This window comes from Diadema setosum, chromosome 19, assembly GCF_964275005.1.
Source record: "Diadema setosum chromosome 19, eeDiaSeto1, whole genome shotgun sequence".
Taxonomy (NCBI): Eukaryota; Metazoa; Echinodermata; class Echinoidea; order Diadematoida; family Diadematidae; genus Diadema; species Diadema setosum.
In genome coordinates, this window is record NC_092703.1 from 9796594 (window position 1) to 9815223 (window position 18630).

The window sequence follows — 18630 nt, forward strand, 5'->3', positions numbered from 1 at the left end:
CCATCAAGTATGTGAGAAAAACACTTGAGAATACAATTTCTATTGCTCATCGATTTTGCAAGCCTATGTAAAGTTATATCGTACAGTATTATGATGAACCCTTATACTTTCATGTCTTGAATATGTATTTAATTTGTAAAACTTGTGTTCGTGAAAAGTTACAAAACCATAAAATGGAAATTAGAATGAAACGATTCGTAGTGCATTTTACTGCATCCAATGTCAATCTGTGTGTACAGTAAAACCTTCTGAACCTTCTGAACCTTCTGAAAGTTATAGCCAGCAGGGGCAGCACACTGCATATCGCTGACTTTGGTGTTGAATACACTTCAATAACAATAACAATAACAACTTCAAGAACACTTGTCACTTGTCAACAAATTGTCACTATATTTTGATTCTTGATTACCCGAGCAAAGTATTATTGAAGGGATGATTATGGTATTGGTGGAGATGAGGATAGAGTTTTTAATTTTTTTTTGCGAGATACAGAGAAACCCCTCATGCAATGTTACAGAGTATACCATTCTGAGGAGGAATTCAACATTTGATGAAAATTGGTTTCGAAATGGTTGACGTATCCAAAAACAAGGTAAAACAAAGCGATCCTAATAAAAGTTAGGTCCCATCCTTCATTAGGATTGCTTTGTTTTGGATATCTCAGCCATTTCAAAACTATTTTTTATCCCCCCAAAAAACGTTGAATTCCTCTTGGAATTACATGCTATTACATATTTTATAAGAAGTTTCTCATTATCTCGCTCTCAAAAAAAGTTAAAAACCTGAAGCCAGGTCTCAACCAAAAGTATACCATCCCTTTAAGCCATTGAATATGGAAGCCGGTGCGCCATGTAATAGATCTAAGGTAACTTGCTGGAGAGTGGTTGCAGTTTGAAGAAATAATGCCTGATAGTTATCACAATAGCAAAGTCGAAAGTGTACAAAATGATTACAAATGTTTCCATATCCAGCAGTTTCAAGAATGTACATCTGACAAGAACGTGGGAATTCGTAATGTAAACACACTTACCTCCCTATCTTCTCCTTTCAAACAGATCATAAAAACATATAAACATGAACTATCAACGAGTTTGTGGTTTTAAAAGTGTTTTATTGCTCGCTAACACTGTCAGCTGACTGTCAAAAATTGTCAGACTCTGGAAATGATAATTACTGAATAGAGCATGCCGATCATTGTGACTGACCAGTGTTAAAATTCATAATCATGATGCCAACTATGTGACTACTAAATCAATAGTGGCAATATATGCTATCGACAATAAATGATGCAAACGTTATAACATTGTTATGATATGAGTAATTATGATGAACGCGAAAACGATATCATGACCATGATATCGATACAAATCCTTTCCATGTCGTCCATCTTGTCTGTAAAGCCACAATCGCATAAAGGTCAGTGCATACCAGTTTTCTTCCTAGACTTGTAGATCGTTCTCAATGTTCGTCTGTTGCTATAGTTCTTTATCCTTTTTATTACCGCACTTTCAATATCACTTTGTATGGTGCCGCGTTCCGGGCGAGACCGCCACAGGATTCGATGCTGAGGGAATCGGGACCGTTGGGGGCCTCCACAGTGAAGCGGTGCAGGATGTGCGTGACGAACATGAAGCGTTCTGTATGGGCGAGCTTCTCGCCAATGCATGCTCTCCTTCCTGAAATAAGATCGAGGATGGATAGAGTTTGGTGGTCCAGAATCCGGTCAAAGAGAGAGAAGATACGATGTTCGGGGAAACAGGAGGGGCGAGAAGAGATTTTTGGATGAGAGAAAGCAATGAAGAGTAACAGCAATTGGAAGGAGGAGTTGTATGTCGGAGACAAAAGAATGGAGAGTGAGTGATGTTTAGTGTAAAAGCTTGGCGAGAGGAGATCAGGAACGACATACAATGTACTTTTACCAAAAAAAAAAAAAATACAAATTAATGTCAATTCATAATGTTCAATTTCAATCTGCTTGTTCTTGAAGGAGAAATTCGAGAGATTTAGATACAGATGTCGAATCTTCTTTAATTTGAATATTGAAGCGTATCTGCCTTATATCGGATGTTTATTAAACTCTGTACACCTTAAAAAAATTGTAATAAGCTCGAAGTAGGAAATATAGCTGAAAAAAGGGGGGGGGGGGTACAAGAATATTATCTTTTAACACTTCTCGATTATAATTCAATTCAATTCAATTCAATTTTATTTCCATTTCCATTGAATATACAGAAAAAATATATACAATACATTTACAGAACAAATTTATAACAATTTCAAAGAAAACGTACAAGTGGTCACGAGTAACAACAGAATTTCGTTTCTAAGGTATATACCTAATACAAAGATTAGAATGGAAATGGAGGGTCCCACTTAAAAAGCAAAGCTTGTAGGGTATGGGACCCTCTAAAAATACGTACACAAAGTCAAAGAAACCAATGTCAACTGACATGAAATTAACTTGGGAAGGGGGGAAAAAAGAAGAAGAAAAAAAAAGGGGGGGGGGAAATGAGACTATGGTACAACACGCGCCATCGTGGACACAAGCATACTGTACTTCATTGTGAAAATGCAATAACAAAACAATACAACGTTCCCTGGTTTGAAATTACGATTGATTGGGTGCATATGCCGGTATGCATGCATAGGAACGGATATAAAAAGAGAGAAAGAGAATAGACTCACTGTTACTGGTACAATAAAAGAAATATCTGAGGTAAACTTATGTTAGACAGATTGTTTTCCTTAAAAGATGATTTCTGTGTGATAACTTAATACTTGTAAAAACAAACAAACAAACAAACAAACGACTTGATTGAGAGAATGAAACCGAACCTAATTTGGTTGTATATCATAAGATTTCAACAGAAAAAATTTTAATTTGTTTTTAAAAGAATTCAAAGTTTGTGTTGTTATTATGTCGTAGGGAAGTGAGTTCCAATACTTAGGCCCCTCGTAGATGAAGGTTTGCTGAGCCAGCAAGGTCCTAAGAAATGGTAAATGAAATTCGTTCAATTGCCTTGTAGGATAATTATAAACAGATTGATTTTTTGAAAACATTGATTCAAATATATATGGAAGATTATTTTTATTATAATTATACATAAATTGTCCTAAATTAAACAAATACAAATCTTTAATTTTAAATACTTTATTTTCAAAAAATCATCATCAAATAAATATAATCAAAATATAATCAACTCTGGTACGAGTAACGTCATGTATGTTAATACATCTTTTGTCTTTTATCTTTTTATTGAAGCTACATCGATGTAATTGACCATTTTTTTCATGTTTGTTTTTGTTTTGTTTTTTGTTTCTTATGTTTATGTTAATGTTCTGTATACCTTTTGTATAAAACTGATTCATGGTCTCTGAAAATAACTTAGATTTCAATTTTACATAATTTTTGACAACGGTGTACGCGCGCCTAGAGGCCTTACTGGCTTTTATGTGTACACCATTTTCCATTTACCTTTTACCTGTTGTAATCTGAAACAATTTATGACTGTGATTTGATGTCGTTGTTGAGGTTTTTATATATATGATTGTTTGTATGTTTCATCCTGTAGCACAGGATGCTTTATGTTGTCTTCTGTGATTTGAAATGGAAATAAACGAACTGAATTGAATTGAATTGACATCTTTGATCCAGATTGATTGATCAAATGCCACCTGGGTCAAATAGGGTCTACTTTAGAGAAGAAGCCCATTGACAATATACAGAGGTGGTTCCAGCAGAATTACAAAATGAAAGCTCAATGGTGACATCAGATCTAGATGGCACTTACCTATCCCAAATTGTATGTTAGCTTTTTCCACCAAAGGAGCAATGAGTTCGCCATTTTGGTTCAGAAATCGATCCGGGTTGAACACTTCCGGGTCAGTAAATATTTCGGGGTCGTGGAGAACCGCGTACAGGTTTCCGATGACAACCGTTCCCTTGGGGACGTCGAATCCAAGGATTTTGGTGTCTTCTTTGGCCCCATGGGGCACTCCTGCAAGAAAACAAAGTCAAGACGCTGAAACCGTCAACTTAAATGTTAGCATTCCCGTAACACAACTTGTTACCGAAGCCGCCTGAGAACATCCTGTCAAGAAAAGGCATAATGTATCCATGAGGCCAGGGGGGGGGGGGGTGTTTCATCAACGTTTGTCGGCGCTGACAACTTGAATCACCATAGTAACAGTCAGTGACCAGAGCATCTCAGCCAATCAAAACCAAGGATTTCGCTGAAATTGGTCAGCGCCGACAATTGTCGGCGCCGACAAGCGTTGATGAAACACCCCCAGATGTCACGGTGAGCACGACATTAATGTTCAACAACTTTGTGACAGATTAATAAAATAAACTTACTCATCTCTTTTCGGAAATGGAAAGGGAAAACAAATATAAAATCGTAATGTTTGGCGTCACACGTGACACATTTCATTAAGCATCGCCCTGAAATAATAGCTTGGAAAGATAACCTTGTACTTGATTTTCCCACCCTTCGTATTGGTGAATATGGTTTTCATGGGCGGCGATGGAACCGGTCATCAATTGAAGTATTGAAAAAAAAAAACAGGGACATTCTCATGATAATGATAATTATGAGGGCACATGGTCTGATTAACACAGAGCAGCTTTTTTCAGAGTAATATACACACTGTTTCTCCAAGAGGGCCCTACCATCTCTACACTCCCAGCTTTGACATGTACCCATTTTTTACACTTGTGTTGAGAAGGAGTATGGGGTTAACAACTGGTCGATCTTGTACACAGGTGCAGAGCCTTAACTCTTATTAACAAGACGGTAATAGTGTATACAAACCAAAGGGCCCCGGGCACGGGTGCCGAAGACTCTCCGCAAGAAGAGCTTGAGTGTAGGGCAAGTTGGGTCTGTCGAGCATGGTTGGCATGCGACCACGCCCAACAACGTGATCCAGCTCCTCTTGCACTTTTCGCTGAACCTCTCTAAACTTCGCGCAGTGAAGGAGTGTCCATCTTATTGTAGTGGCTGCAGCGAAAGAAATAGTGGAATTGCTTTCTGTCAAACAGGGGGTAGTATAAGCTGTATGTGGTCTTAACCCATTGAGGACGGACTGGTTTTGCTACAACACGCATTTCCCATAGACACCTACCCGAGTACACTCGGGACTCGTCCTCAACGGGTTGAGTGCACTCTGTGGGAACGGGGCAGCATCAGTACTGTGGAATTGTTGGTATCTTCGCCCTACTTCATTGTCAATTCTTTCGTCTTCTGTCATGGCGATAGTCAAGAACTGTATATTACAAATGATATGTTTCTCAAGTTTTGATTTCTTTGAATTATTGAGGTCTCCTCTGGGTTGCTTACGACGTACAAAAGGGAAGTTTCTGTTGCAAGGATTACACACAATCATCTCTTGAATGCTGTGGCACTTTAAAGTAAACGGCAAGTCATCGATCATGATAACAAACAGCCTTGACAGCACCAGTTTTTTTAATCTCCAGATAAACAAGAGAAAGACTATATCTTGAGCTGTAAAGAAAGACTGTATACACTTTTGTTGTTTTTATCTTTTATTCATCTATTTGCTTTTATAGAGTAGTTGTCTTTTTGTGTGTCATTGTAAAGTGCCGGAACCGTTTTTAATCTCCTTTTGCCAGTAACTGTTATCTCGAAATCATTTTGATATGGTTTCTTTCTTTGCTTATAACGCTGAGAGTGGTCAATCCTGCCAGAATAAACATAGCGTCTCACGGTGTGTTCGCGGTGCGTTCACTAATAATTTGACCCTGTGAATACACTGTGTCGAACGCTGGACCTTCTGTTATACACAGTGTGTTCACATGTGATCACGCTCTGTGGTTCACACTGTTCAATATATTCCAATCTATCACCATTTTTTACACTGTGTTATTTCAAGTAGAAGGCGTGCCCTTCATTAACATTTTTTTTCTTCTGTAATCCCAATACATCCTCTACGAGGGTAACTTTATATTGGCGGGACGAACACATAACGTTTGCTGTTGGTTTTTGTTTTGTTTTGTTTTGTTTTTTGTTTTTGTTTTTGTTTTTGTTTTTTTACCAGTGGTGTCTGTTCCTGCTGCAAATATGTCGGCCATGAAATGGATCAGTTGTTCGTCGGTGAATCCACCCATCGATAGTCCCTCGTCGCTCCCTCTCGCCATCGCTTCTTTTCTCTTCTCCATCTCCAGTAGGTAGGCGTCGATGAGGTCGCGTGGTTCTCGGTCGACGTCGAACGTAGTCCTGTGCTTGGCGCACTCCTTAGTAAAGAGCCCGCTCTCTAGGCGTTGGGAGGCCTCCCCCAGCTCGCTGTACCCACTGAAAGGAACATATTTCATGAAGTCCAGGTAGTTGACTACGCCTATACAAAGAAATAGAGAAAAAATGAAAAGGTATTATGCGAAAAGCAGATTACAATCAGCAACATGATGGACAAGTTTCTACATGTAGAAAACCTTGGTTGTTTGTATCAAATGTTATCGGGTTAAGAAACAAACGAGGATATACCGTCATACGGTATATTATCATTCAACATTGTTTGCAGATCAAGGGGAATAAACAGATTTGTTTTAGATTTTGAAGGGTATAGTTTTGAAATTGTACTGGTAGGCCATGTTTCTTCCTGATTTTAGTAAGTTTTCTACAGCTAGAATTTCCGATTTTTAAATTTGATAAATTGACTGAATCCTACGTGATTTATCGAACACGCTACAAGACTGCCAGTGTTTTGTTCAATAGAGTGATATTCTTTACTCACCATATTATATGCACGTTGTCATGCAAATCAGCTTTTTTAATACAAAATAATGTTGGAAAATAAGAAGAATTTTTATTTTCATTGGTGTGTGTGGTTTTGGTGCAATTCGTTACCTTGCAATAAATCATTTTTATTCGCTGATTAGCCTCAAATCTGGGTTTTTCTCCTCAGCAATCTCTTCAGACGAATGTAAGTGTTTTGCGCGTAGCTGTGTGTGTTTGTTTGTTATTTTGTGGTACTTATAAAACCTATGACCCTTATCAATCGGTTTTGGACCATATACTAGCAATACTGTAATCAAAAACGCCCTGCGTGTCATACTTCATATTATATAGTATGATACGCAGGGCGTTTGGTTTCTTGCATGTGCACTTAACCTAGATAGATTATGGGTGGATACTTTTCCTGTTTTTGTTTTTGTTTTTACCTGCCACATCGCTCAGCTGGAAGATTCTGTCAATCATATGGACGAATTCCCTGAACTCCTCGTCTTCGTACGCAAATCGCCTTCCGAACACTATTTTGCAGATGACGTTACAGACCATCATTGTGATGTCGACGGTAGGATCGAAGGGCTCCCTCTTCGTCGTCCATCGGTCCAACATTGTGCCGGCCTCTCTCACAATCTCGTTGTATAGGAACCCGTCGTGGCGTCCCATACCGCAGTTCCGAAGGGCACGTAGGGCAAACCGCCGTTGCGCTTTCCAGTGGTTGTCAATATAGCAACACGCAACACCTTTGGATAGACAGGCGGCAATGGAGAAGAACTTTATTAAAAAGCAAAAAACTTCGAAAAAAGAAAAAGAAAAGGAAAGATGATAAAAGAAACCTATGAATAGTTTGCAAGGAAACTTAAGCATTATTGTTTGTTTGTTGTTGTTGTTGTTTTTTTGTTTGTTTGTTTGTTTGTTGTTGTTGTTGTGTTTGTTGTTGTTGTTGTTGTTGTTTTTTTGTTGTTGTTGTTGTTGTTGTTGTTTTGGGGGGGGGTGGCTTCCAGCTTCGTTTCTGGCTTGTGGCTCTCAAGAATTTGATGAAGTTTCAGTTCACAATAATTCCACACACTCCCATAGTCAGACGCGACTGCTTCCCCACTAAAATTATCACTGTTTCCTCTTTCGCTTCCAGTCCCACCCCTGGTTTGACTTGCCCTCTGCAATGATTATAAAAGTAAAATGGCTAAAATTGCTCCACTGCTATAAGCATTACTGCTATTGGTAAACATTATTGTAGCAGAGAACTCAGCGATAATTTTCTTTCTACTGTACTTATGCATCTAATTCTGCTACTGCGGTGCTTCTGACAGAAGTGCCGTTGTTATTTTACTATCAATAATCGTCACTATCATTATGGATAATAACAAGTCGCATCATACTGAAAGTGGAAAATACAAATAATCATTGTTTTATTTTTCATTCGAATTTCATTCAGTCATATCAAAATCATATTCACAAAGAAACAAATACACACACAAACACACACACACACACACACCTACACACACGCACTCACGCACACAAATGAACTGGTAACAGCTAGTATTCCCCTCAGTGATGCTACTTGACAGTGATATAAACTCGTATACATGTGAATAAGAAAGAAATTATGCATATTCATACAAAGAAAGCATACAAAGAAAGAATTAAAAGCCTTGCAACCCCGTTTACACAAGACTCTAATAGGTGATTTCTTCTTGATCAAAACCATTGATACTAACTGATCGCACAAGATGAATACAAGCAAGGAAAACATTACACAAAGACCCGTTCAGTAAAGAATAATATAAGACTCATACATCATGATTAATTTACTATTGATCAAACGAAATCTGTAATTTTTAAACATATCGCCCATCCTATCCCCACGTCCCCATGTAGTCTACATGTGTGCAAAAACAAACTGCGATAATCGCATGTGCGTTTGCTGTTTTCATCGATCAAAGTCATAATAAAATGAGAATGATTCAACGATACCAACAACAATGATGACGACTGTCACAAACGTCACCATCTGAATTTGACAAGCAGGGCAACGTAGGCCGTAATCCATTGTCAGCGTTGGGTTATTAGGAAACTGACAATTTTCTTTAGGCATGTCTCAGGCTAAATATCAAGATCTTAACCAATTTCTCATCTTCACCCCCATTTCTGCTGACGTCGCTTAATACAGTGGAAGACGTTGATGGGTCGTGTAGATATTATTTTCCTTTATGAATGTTGCTATACGTCGTAAGTTCACAAGTACCTGCAGACTCTTTTCACACAATTTAGACATTGTTTGGTCTTCTTTAATCATTCACTTGGCGTCTTTAACCTATGTTGTCTTCAAGTTCCCGTTCTTCCCAATGATGATTTTCTAGCTACTGGTCCAAGAATCAAACTGTCTGTCAATATCGTGCTACAAGGAGCTCAACGTGAGACCCTATTTTTCTCCTCCTCCGTAAACCTTGCGGCTTCCGTTCCCGCTTTTGGTTTGTTTCCTATTTTTCCTTTCCGCTTCACAAATCCCGCTCCTGTTCTACGAAACAACGTAAATCTCACTACGCAGCTGTTATAGGGCACCTAAGCCCATTCACAATACAGTGGACTCCCGCTATAACGAAATCCTCGGGACCGGCAGTTTTCTTTCGTTATATCGAAATTTCGTTACAACCGAACAAATAAACAATAGAAAATATAGAGCTTATAATGTTTGGGTCCGAATTTTTACTTCGTTGTAACTGGAATTTCGTTGTAACCGTGTTCGTTATACCGGAGTGCACTGTAATCTAATCCCGACTGATGTTTACCGTTCCCGCTGCTGTAGAGTTCGAAGACGGAGATCCGTGGTCGATCGCTTAGGCTGTCATCGCTCCTCGAGAACGCCTCCTTCATCGTCTCATAGTCGTTGAGGAAGACGGCCCTGTGGTTGCCCAGGTTCCCGCTGAACACCTTTCCGTATCGCTTCGACATCACCTCGATACTCTTCGCTGGATTCTTGGGATCGAGATAGGGCAGCATCCCGAGAACTGGAACACCCAGCGGTCCGGGTGGTAGGCGATACCGCCACCAGCTCGCCTGATGGACGTACCATATCACGGCGATGATAATCGCAGCGAAGATCAGAAAAACTGTATACGAGTCTTTATCGGAAATCATGTTTCCACGTCCAGAAACCTGTCGCAAAAAATCCAAAACTGTCGCAGTTAACAGTCGATCAAGAAGTGACTGAGAGCAAAATGTTCAAACTTTATCGTGTCGGCAGAGCGTGGGTTTGGTTGCTCCAGAAACTGCGAGGAAGGTATGATGGCGTTTCTTAACACGGCCGTTGTGTTATGCAATAGGAAATCCGAGGCTTACGGTTTTTGTCATCACTGGTGTATGGAGAATTTCTAGTGGCAAAGGATGGTCAACAGTCTTCTTTTGTCAACCTCAATCTATTTACGGGCCAACATTTCGTGTGGCTGAGATTGGCGGCGATAAGGGTTGGACTATAAACGGTTCTTGATCCTGATAAAGTAAGGTTAAGCAAGCATGGCTATTATCATCAATCCATGATGCTGTCCCCTGTCGCCGTGCATCTTTTCGCTACCAATCACTGTGGGGTATAAAATAGGCACACCATTTTTGTCTCTTTATGTATAGCATCGAAGGCAATGTTTCTAAGGTAATCGGTGATTATCATCCTGTCATATCTAGAGCGTGACTTTTTACGGTCTCTTTTGGAAAGTTGCCATCTCATTTTTTTTTTTTCAAAAGGAGATGAAAGAGGATAAATACCCACATGCATGTGCAAAAGGATACACTGGTTAACAGTCTTCACATTTAACAAGGTAACTAAAAGTAGATAAACAAGAATTGTTGATCGCAATCGGAACACTGTTTGGAGACTGACATAGAAAGGGTTCCTCGTCTGTGTCTACTTTCATAGAATTGAAAATTTTTAAACCTGATAATGTATTTTATTTCTGTTTTCAAGATACTTAATGACTTAGCACCGTATTACCTGAATGATCTTGCCACAAAACGTCCTATATATTATGTCACCCGTCATTCTACTCTAAATCCACTGTTCATTCCAAAGCCCAACACCGAATTTAAAAAGCGATCCTTTTCTTTCATAGCACCCAGTATTTATAACAAACTCCCAACCCACATTCGAACAGCAACAACACTCATCTCTTTTAAGACCCAAATACAATCAATCAACTTGTAAGTGCAGATTTGACGCGAATTCTGGTTTATTCATTCTTACAGTTTTGCGCACTAACTGTAGCCACAACTGTTATGTGGCAGGTTGGTTACCCTGTCTTGTTATGTAGCATATCGTTCTGTTATGAGCTTATAGCAGTTTAATGGTTTCTGTTTCGTTTGTTTGTTTGTTTGTTTTCCTGTTTAGTTGTTATTGTGTTTTGACTTGGTATATTTTGGTTTTGATGTAATTACTTTTTTTTTTGTTTCGATGTGTATTGGTTATATTTATGTTAACAGGGCTCTTTTTAAAAGCAGGCCTTTCGGCTCTGAAAAGACTACCCTGTTTTTAAAGAAGACTGAATAAATAAATAAATAAATAAATAAATAATGTGAAGGGCTCATTTTAACACAGATTTCTTTCAGTCTTTGCCCTGCTATATACAAAATGCGTATTAATTGAACTATGTTCACTTACAACAGAAAACAAATGCGTGTTTTAAAAATGTTCGATTCATGTTTAATCAATAAAAGATTTTCATACAGACAGGATACAAGTTGACGAATACCTTACATTAAATATTACTTGATCTGTCATTGCACTGATTGAACTCTAATAATATACTTATCAAAATGCATAAAAGAAATGAAATTCATAAGCGTGTGCAATTTTGTCCAATAAACAGATGACATTCATAATATATACATAACATATGTCACCGAACTTAGTTGATCTCTATACCTTCACATGAAATATCATTTAATATATATATATATTTGTGTGTGTGTGTGTGTGTGTGTGTGTGTGTGTGTGTGTGTGTGTGTGTGTGTGTGTGCAGGTCGATGGAAACTTTTTGATGAGATGACATCGTCACCTGGTCTATCTTGCATAATAGCAGCAATAATCGCAGAATATGACCAGTTGTTCCTCTCGGCAATAAATAGATTAAATGAATGCACGAGGTTGTGATAAGTCTAAATTCCTACAACGTTATGATTTTTAGGACGATTCTAGCAAAACATCTGCCATTGTCTTTGTCAGAGATTTTTGTACTGACAAAAGAGCAACTTGTTAAGTTGTCTAACTATGTTATTCGTGTATCTTTTAGATCCCGGTTAAGGTACAGAGAATTCATGTCCAGCCCCCTCCCTAAGAATCTCTCCGATAAACTTATATCAGGGAAACGACCTTCGAAACCACTAATCTCTAACTACAACATACTGACCTAGCATTAGACAGCATTAGAAACATTATATGTGACAAAACAGTTAATGTGCCGATGAGCAGCCCTCAGCGAAAAGAAGTAAACAAAAAAAAAAACTAAACACAACTGTACACGCCCTCTTGCTTAGTCTCACTGTTTCTTCAAAAATGGGAGTACTTATACATAAATATGTGTGTGTTGTTGTTGTTATTATTATTATTATTATTATTATCATCATCATCATCATTATTATCATTACCATCATCATCATCGTCATCATCATCATTATTATCATTCACACTCGAAAAGAATTATGGACTAAGGGGAAACCCGTAGATGATTCTGGAGGAATCACGCCTATTCTATTGCGAACTTATAGGACATTGAACTCAATGATTTGTCGTTTTCAACGCAAGATCTCTTCCAACCCGTTGCCAATTTTGACAAACACATCTAACATAGAAAATTCTTAAGAGTCTGATGTAGGCTGTGAGCAAAGCGTAAGTCAAATACGGGTGCTTGGATCAATCAGAGAAAAAAAAGAGAACCAATCCTGGGCATACTGGGATTTATCAGTTTGTCTTTAAGATAAATTCTTAAAATAGCTTCACGATTCCACCGTTACCTTACGCACACTACAAAGACAGGTCAGTGTAAACAAGCCATGGAAAAAATATAAATATATCGCCCACTCGATATCAGTTACAACCGGATGATAACAAAAACTTTTGTCAGCATCTATCTCTCCATGAAAACAGAAAAAACTAGAGATTGTAATTTGTCATTACTGACAAATTAAGGTGATCCGATTTTTTTTTTTGATCAATGATTCAAGTCCTGATCGCAATAGGCATGACCATGCAGGTTTCATCTGTGTTGAGAGACATTGGCCATGTGATGTTTGGATTCTCATTTAGAAAAGGGAGTCATATCTGTCATCTTTGGTACCAAATTCTGTATACACTAGATAACGAAGATACAGCAACAAATACATAATTTAGGCATGACCATACAGGTTTCATCTGTGTTTAGGGACATTCGCCGTGTGATATTTGGAATCTCATTTAGAAAAGCGAGTCAGACCTGCCATCTTTGGTACCAAATTCCGTATACACTGTAACGAAGATACAGAATGAAGTATATTTGACCATTGACCCCACTTTGCACAGCCAGGATGGCATCTAAGCAAAAAGTGGTTATTTCGTAAAATGATTCTTGTAACATGGTCTTTGCGTGTGCAAAATATGGAAGAGATAGGACATGTATTCACTAAGATACAGAATGAAACATTTATGACCTTTGACCCTAATTTACATACCCAAGATGGTGTCTGATCAAGAAGTTGTTATTTTATGAAATAATGTACGTGACATGAACTAAACATGTGCAAAATTTGAGGGTGATAGACGCTGTTTTTCTTGAGTTATTGCAAAGAAAGTTGCAGAAAGAAAAGAAACATCTCAATACATTGAAGATAAGTTTTAAATTCAACCACGTTTTTTAACGTGATCCCGACATCGTATGAAAAAGACGAAGGGTAAAATACGATAGCGCAAAGTCTCAGCTACAACATATTAAGATCTGGGAGAAATTCACCGAAGCATAAGTGAGCTATTGCTCGAAAAAGATAGTCATGTCAAATTTCATTTGCAGAAAAACTGCACTCCCATAGAGATAACACGTCATAATGAAGATACAGAAAGAAGAATATATGACCTTTGACCGCACTTTGCACAGACATGGTGGCATCTGAGCAAAAAGTGGTTATTTTGTGAAATGATTCTTGTAACATGGTCTTTGCGTGTGCAAAATATGGGAGAGATAGGACATGTATTCACCAAGATACAGGATGAAACATTTATGACCTTTGACCCTAATTTACATACCCAAATGGTGTCCGATCAAGTAATTGTTATTTTATGAAATAATGTACGTGACATGAACAAAACATGTGCAAAACATGGGATTAATAGCCATTGTTGTTGTTCATCTATTGCACAGAAAGTAGTAGAAAGAAAGAAAAATAAAGAAAAAATTATGTTATTTTTATAGAAATTTGAAGGAGAAGCATGAAAAAAATCAGAAAAAGATAAAGTTAGGAAAGGAGATTAAGACTAACTAAAGAAAAAAGAAGAAAAAATAGTGTTTAAAAAAATCTAAAAACAACTGGCAGGGGAGAGCATCGAACCAGGGACCTTAGGATTACGAGTCGGATGCGCTATGCAATGACCTATAAATCATGCTCCATAGGCCCTGTGTATTAAGCAAAATGACGCTGCATCGAAGCCACATGCAATTTTCAACCAAGTTTTTCGACGTGATGCCGACGTCGTATGAAAAAATGGAGGGCACACTAACGATAGCTCAAAGTCTCAGCTACAACATACTAAAATCTCGGAAAAATTCACCGAATCATAAGTGAGCTAGTGCTCGAAAAAGATAGTCATGTCAATTTTCACTGCCAGAAAAACTGCTCTCCCATAGAGATAACACGTAAACTGGTCAAATTTTACAAGGATACTTTCAATCCATTTTTACGAGGTGATGACGTTATCCAATCAAAATGTTGTTTTTACATTAATGAAAGAACATTTCATGAGCTACAACATACTGAAATCTGGGTGAAAATTGGCGAAATTTAAGTGAGATACGCTCGAGTGAATTTGAAATTTGATGACGTCATTTTGAAAATTTACTTTGTTTACTTTATTAAGAAATTTGATATCTTTTAATCATTTTTTCAGTATCGCCAACTCACGAAATGACATGTACCATTCATCAGCTTTTAGAATATATCAAGAAAATGGGGGGTCACCGTCCATCCTGACGAGTAAAATCCGATTTAAAATTGGCGGTTTTTTGGCATAGTTGCACTGTGTATCCCCATTGACGCACGCGCGGAATTTTGAATTTGACGGGCCCGTATGACGTCATATTGAGTCGGATCGACTTGAAACTTGATAGAAATATTCCTTGACATTTTGGACATCCGATCCGTGTGAAAAAACTGAAAATTTCTATTGCATATGAGCTGTGCGTGCGTATATGCGCGCGCGCGTACGCGTCCGTCCGATTTTTTCAATTTTTCAAAAAATGCTCCAAATGGTCTGAAACGTGAGCAAAAAAAATTTGAGCTCGATTTGAGCATACAAATATTTCAACGCGCGCGTACGCGCACGTATCAAGAGAAAATGTGAATTTTGAGAATATGAGTAAAATGCGCATAACTTGAAATATATGTGACGTAAATTTCATTGAAAAACTTCATTCCATTAATGAGATATGATTGAGAATGTGTTTTCATATAATGACGTCATAGTGACGTCATGGTCGACTGATCACTTTGATTTTAGTTCGATTGCCGTCTTTGGGACACGATACATACATGGTATAAGTTTGATTTTGATAGACATAGAACTTTCTGAGCTAACCTCTGCACAACTTTTGGGGAGAAATAAAGAAAGAAGAAGAAGAAGAAGAAAGAATCCGTACAGATACAATAGGTGATCCGAGAGGATACTCGGATCACCTAAAAAACTGATCGTTTCGTCAGCTACGTGGACACAATACAATTTACTTTGATTGCCTAAATGATCGATTCGGATTATATTTCCTTTTGCCTATACTTCTAGCATGTTTTATCTCACCTTCCAATAGCTTGCTTTGCTGTTCATTCACACTCCGAATTCAAGCACTCAAAGAAAGAAAACTAGAAAATGCCATAGATTATGTATCGTGTATACAGACAATGTATAATAGGCCTAAATAAATGGTACATATCAATAACACAATGGCGTAAGAGCTATCCAATTGTCACTGATTTCATACGGTGCCAGGTAAAAATGTTGGTGGTAGGAATACCACTCGCGAGTAAAAACATCAGGAGTAAAAAATGTCAGACGTGCAAATGTGAAGGTAAAAATGTCAGAGGAAAAATCTCTCGGGGATTCAGATATCAACGGTGAAAATATCAGGGGTGAAAACGTCAGGGATAAAAATAATATGCTTATTTCAGCAAAGCGTACTTGGGATTCTGATTATATCCAAGAATTGTATATGAGCACTTGCTTTGAAGACACGTTTCGCTGAGCAACAATCGGCTACCTCTGGCGCCTTTTCTACGAGGAAGGCTGGTAGCCTTTACAAGGTTGTATTAAAGAAACGCTCCTATCTAAACTAGTAGGCACGTTCGGATGTCGGATTCAGCGTGAATTATGCCAACAATATTTACACGCACCGACATAAGATATGAAAGTGGCTGACAAACCTCTGCCTGACACTCTCTTGAAAAGTTTTTTTTTTATATGAGGTAACCATAGCAACCGTGACGACCGTATGTTCTTTTAAGTATAACCATGGACCGACTATACATGGACATTCGTTAATGCATGCTTCTGTCTATGTGAAAAATGTTACAAAGACACTATAAACATTCTTCCCTGCTTTGATCTCATGATCTCCGCCGCCGGCAAGCCAGAGCAACAGACAACGCAGCTTTGAAAACTCTGTAAACCAAATGCGCAGAAGATAATAACTTAAATCAAGGAAAACGCATGCGCTCAGGTATACACTTTCATTAGAGAAATGCAGTTGCTTTTCAACAGAAAGCTAACTTTTTAGCTAATTGATTATGATTTGTAATCTCATTTTCCATCTTTTCCGCACATTTTTCCGAGTAAAAAAAAAAGACAGTAAGGGAAGCGGACATGTAGATGTCTCACTATTAGGCAAGGTCGTATGTGTGAGCGATAGCGAGCGAGTCTAATTTCCAAGTAAATGGCACGAAATTAGTCATGTTCTGACGTTTGCTGCTTCTCATCATTGGCGTTTATTCATAGACGTTTCAGCCTGAAAAGGCGCATCAGAAATCCCCTTAACGTAAGTTTGATATTCATTTCATTTTGGGAAATGCTGTGATATCTGTTAAAAGGTACCGACATTGTATGACATATTGTATTGTCTATATATGCATTATTCATTCTTTGTTTGAACATTAGTTCCATGGATTGTTATAGGTCGGACGACCGTAGGCAATATGTCTCTTTGAAACGAGTGAATTGTAAGTGCCTATAACCAACTAAGAAAAAAAAAAACAGAAAGATAATTTTCCGAAATGTGCACATGACCTGATTATGGCCTATTATCACCAAGTTGCACCAGGAAAGCGCGCATGTAGTAATTATAATAGTGTGACTATAACAACAGTTTTGAATGCCAGGTACATGATTTGGTCAAAGGCTTCTGAATGCAACAATACGTTGTGAAAGCCGAGACTTAAAGAAACCTATTTTCAGCAGACCTGTCCAAAATTTGGATTGATGAAGTGTAATTACGACGCTTTATCCTCGAACTAAATTTATTGAACTGCCATTTATCACGTGACCAGGTGATATAAATCGCTGACCATCATTGTTCGTGTGCTTGTGTGTGGTGTTTTTTTTTTTCTCTCTCTCTCTCTGATTTTTGACATGATTAGAATTGTACTCAAAATCTATATTAAATACAAAATGATGTTAGAACTCAACTCACTTTGCAACTGATTGACAAACTGCCCTACATCGACGTAAATCTATTATGAATTTGAATCACGAATTTGAATCAACTCACTTTATTGCGAAAACTTTCCATACGGACAGCAACATGCCGGCCATCAGACCAATGCAGTTAAAGCCTATGAAGGTAATCTATAATCACGTGTAATACATTGTACTGTCCAACTCACAATCCTAGAAGTTTCGAACTTCGATCTTTTTCCGGACTCTCAAAGTCTGTCAAGACTTAATTAATATGAAATATCAGTAAGAACTGTCAGATCTCGCGAACTGTATGCTGTGACTCCTCTCAAAGGTTCCTCATTAGAGCACCGAGGTGATGATGTCAGTCTTATGGTGGAACCATGCAGGTGCGTGTATACACTCTGACCAGGTGAGGTTGTTTAGAACCAGTTTCCATGGCGATGAATGACTATGACATCACACTTTGGTACCCTATTCCAATTTCCGTTTCATAAAGTCATTGTGAAAGCTGTCAATTTCAGAATCGCCCATGCGACTGAAGCTTGTAATCAAGCGTTGGGATTGGAGCTGGGTGAAAATATCAAAATAGTAGCGTCATGGCAGCTGCCAGGAACAACGCAAGGTTCTATGCTGGTGATGAGGTACACTTGGTTGTAAACCGACATCGAAGCGACATTGTCCTGTGATCAGGTTGATGATATCGCAGTCTCCAGCTCTCTAGAAGACCAACGTATCTTCTACAGTCATGGAAATTGATATGGCACTCTTTCAATACATTTTACCAATAAAATCCGAAATAGCCTGTTAAAGATGGAAGCTCGGCGACTAGATCAAAAGTGACGACACCAATAAAAAGTACAGTATCTAGCTGACGAGGAGCTTTAAGGTATTTTAAACGCTGGAGCTGCTGGAGGCAGCAGGAACTGGAGTTAGCTAGCTTCTATCTCCGAGAGACCAGCACAATGATATATATTATGGCTGATGAAAACTCCC

General features: G+C 38.2%; 1 protein-coding gene across 1 annotated transcript; it reads right to left on the reverse strand.

Moving 5' to 3' along the window:
• Window positions 1-1388: 1388 nt before the first annotated feature.
• LOC140242997 (cytochrome P450 2D28-like) lies at window positions 1389-9884 on the reverse strand. Its single transcript, XM_072322736.1, has 6 exons — window positions 9536-9884; window positions 7178-7486; window positions 6055-6354; window positions 4815-5000; window positions 3792-3998; window positions 1389-1676 (listed from the first exon to the last, which is right to left on the reverse strand). Exons 1-6 carry the CDS (start codon window positions 9882-9884, stop codon window positions 1498-1500), a joined length of 1530 nt encoding a protein of 509 aa, XP_072178837.1. The 3' UTR covers window positions 1389-1497.
• Between the last annotated feature and the right edge of the window lie 8746 nt (window positions 9885-18630).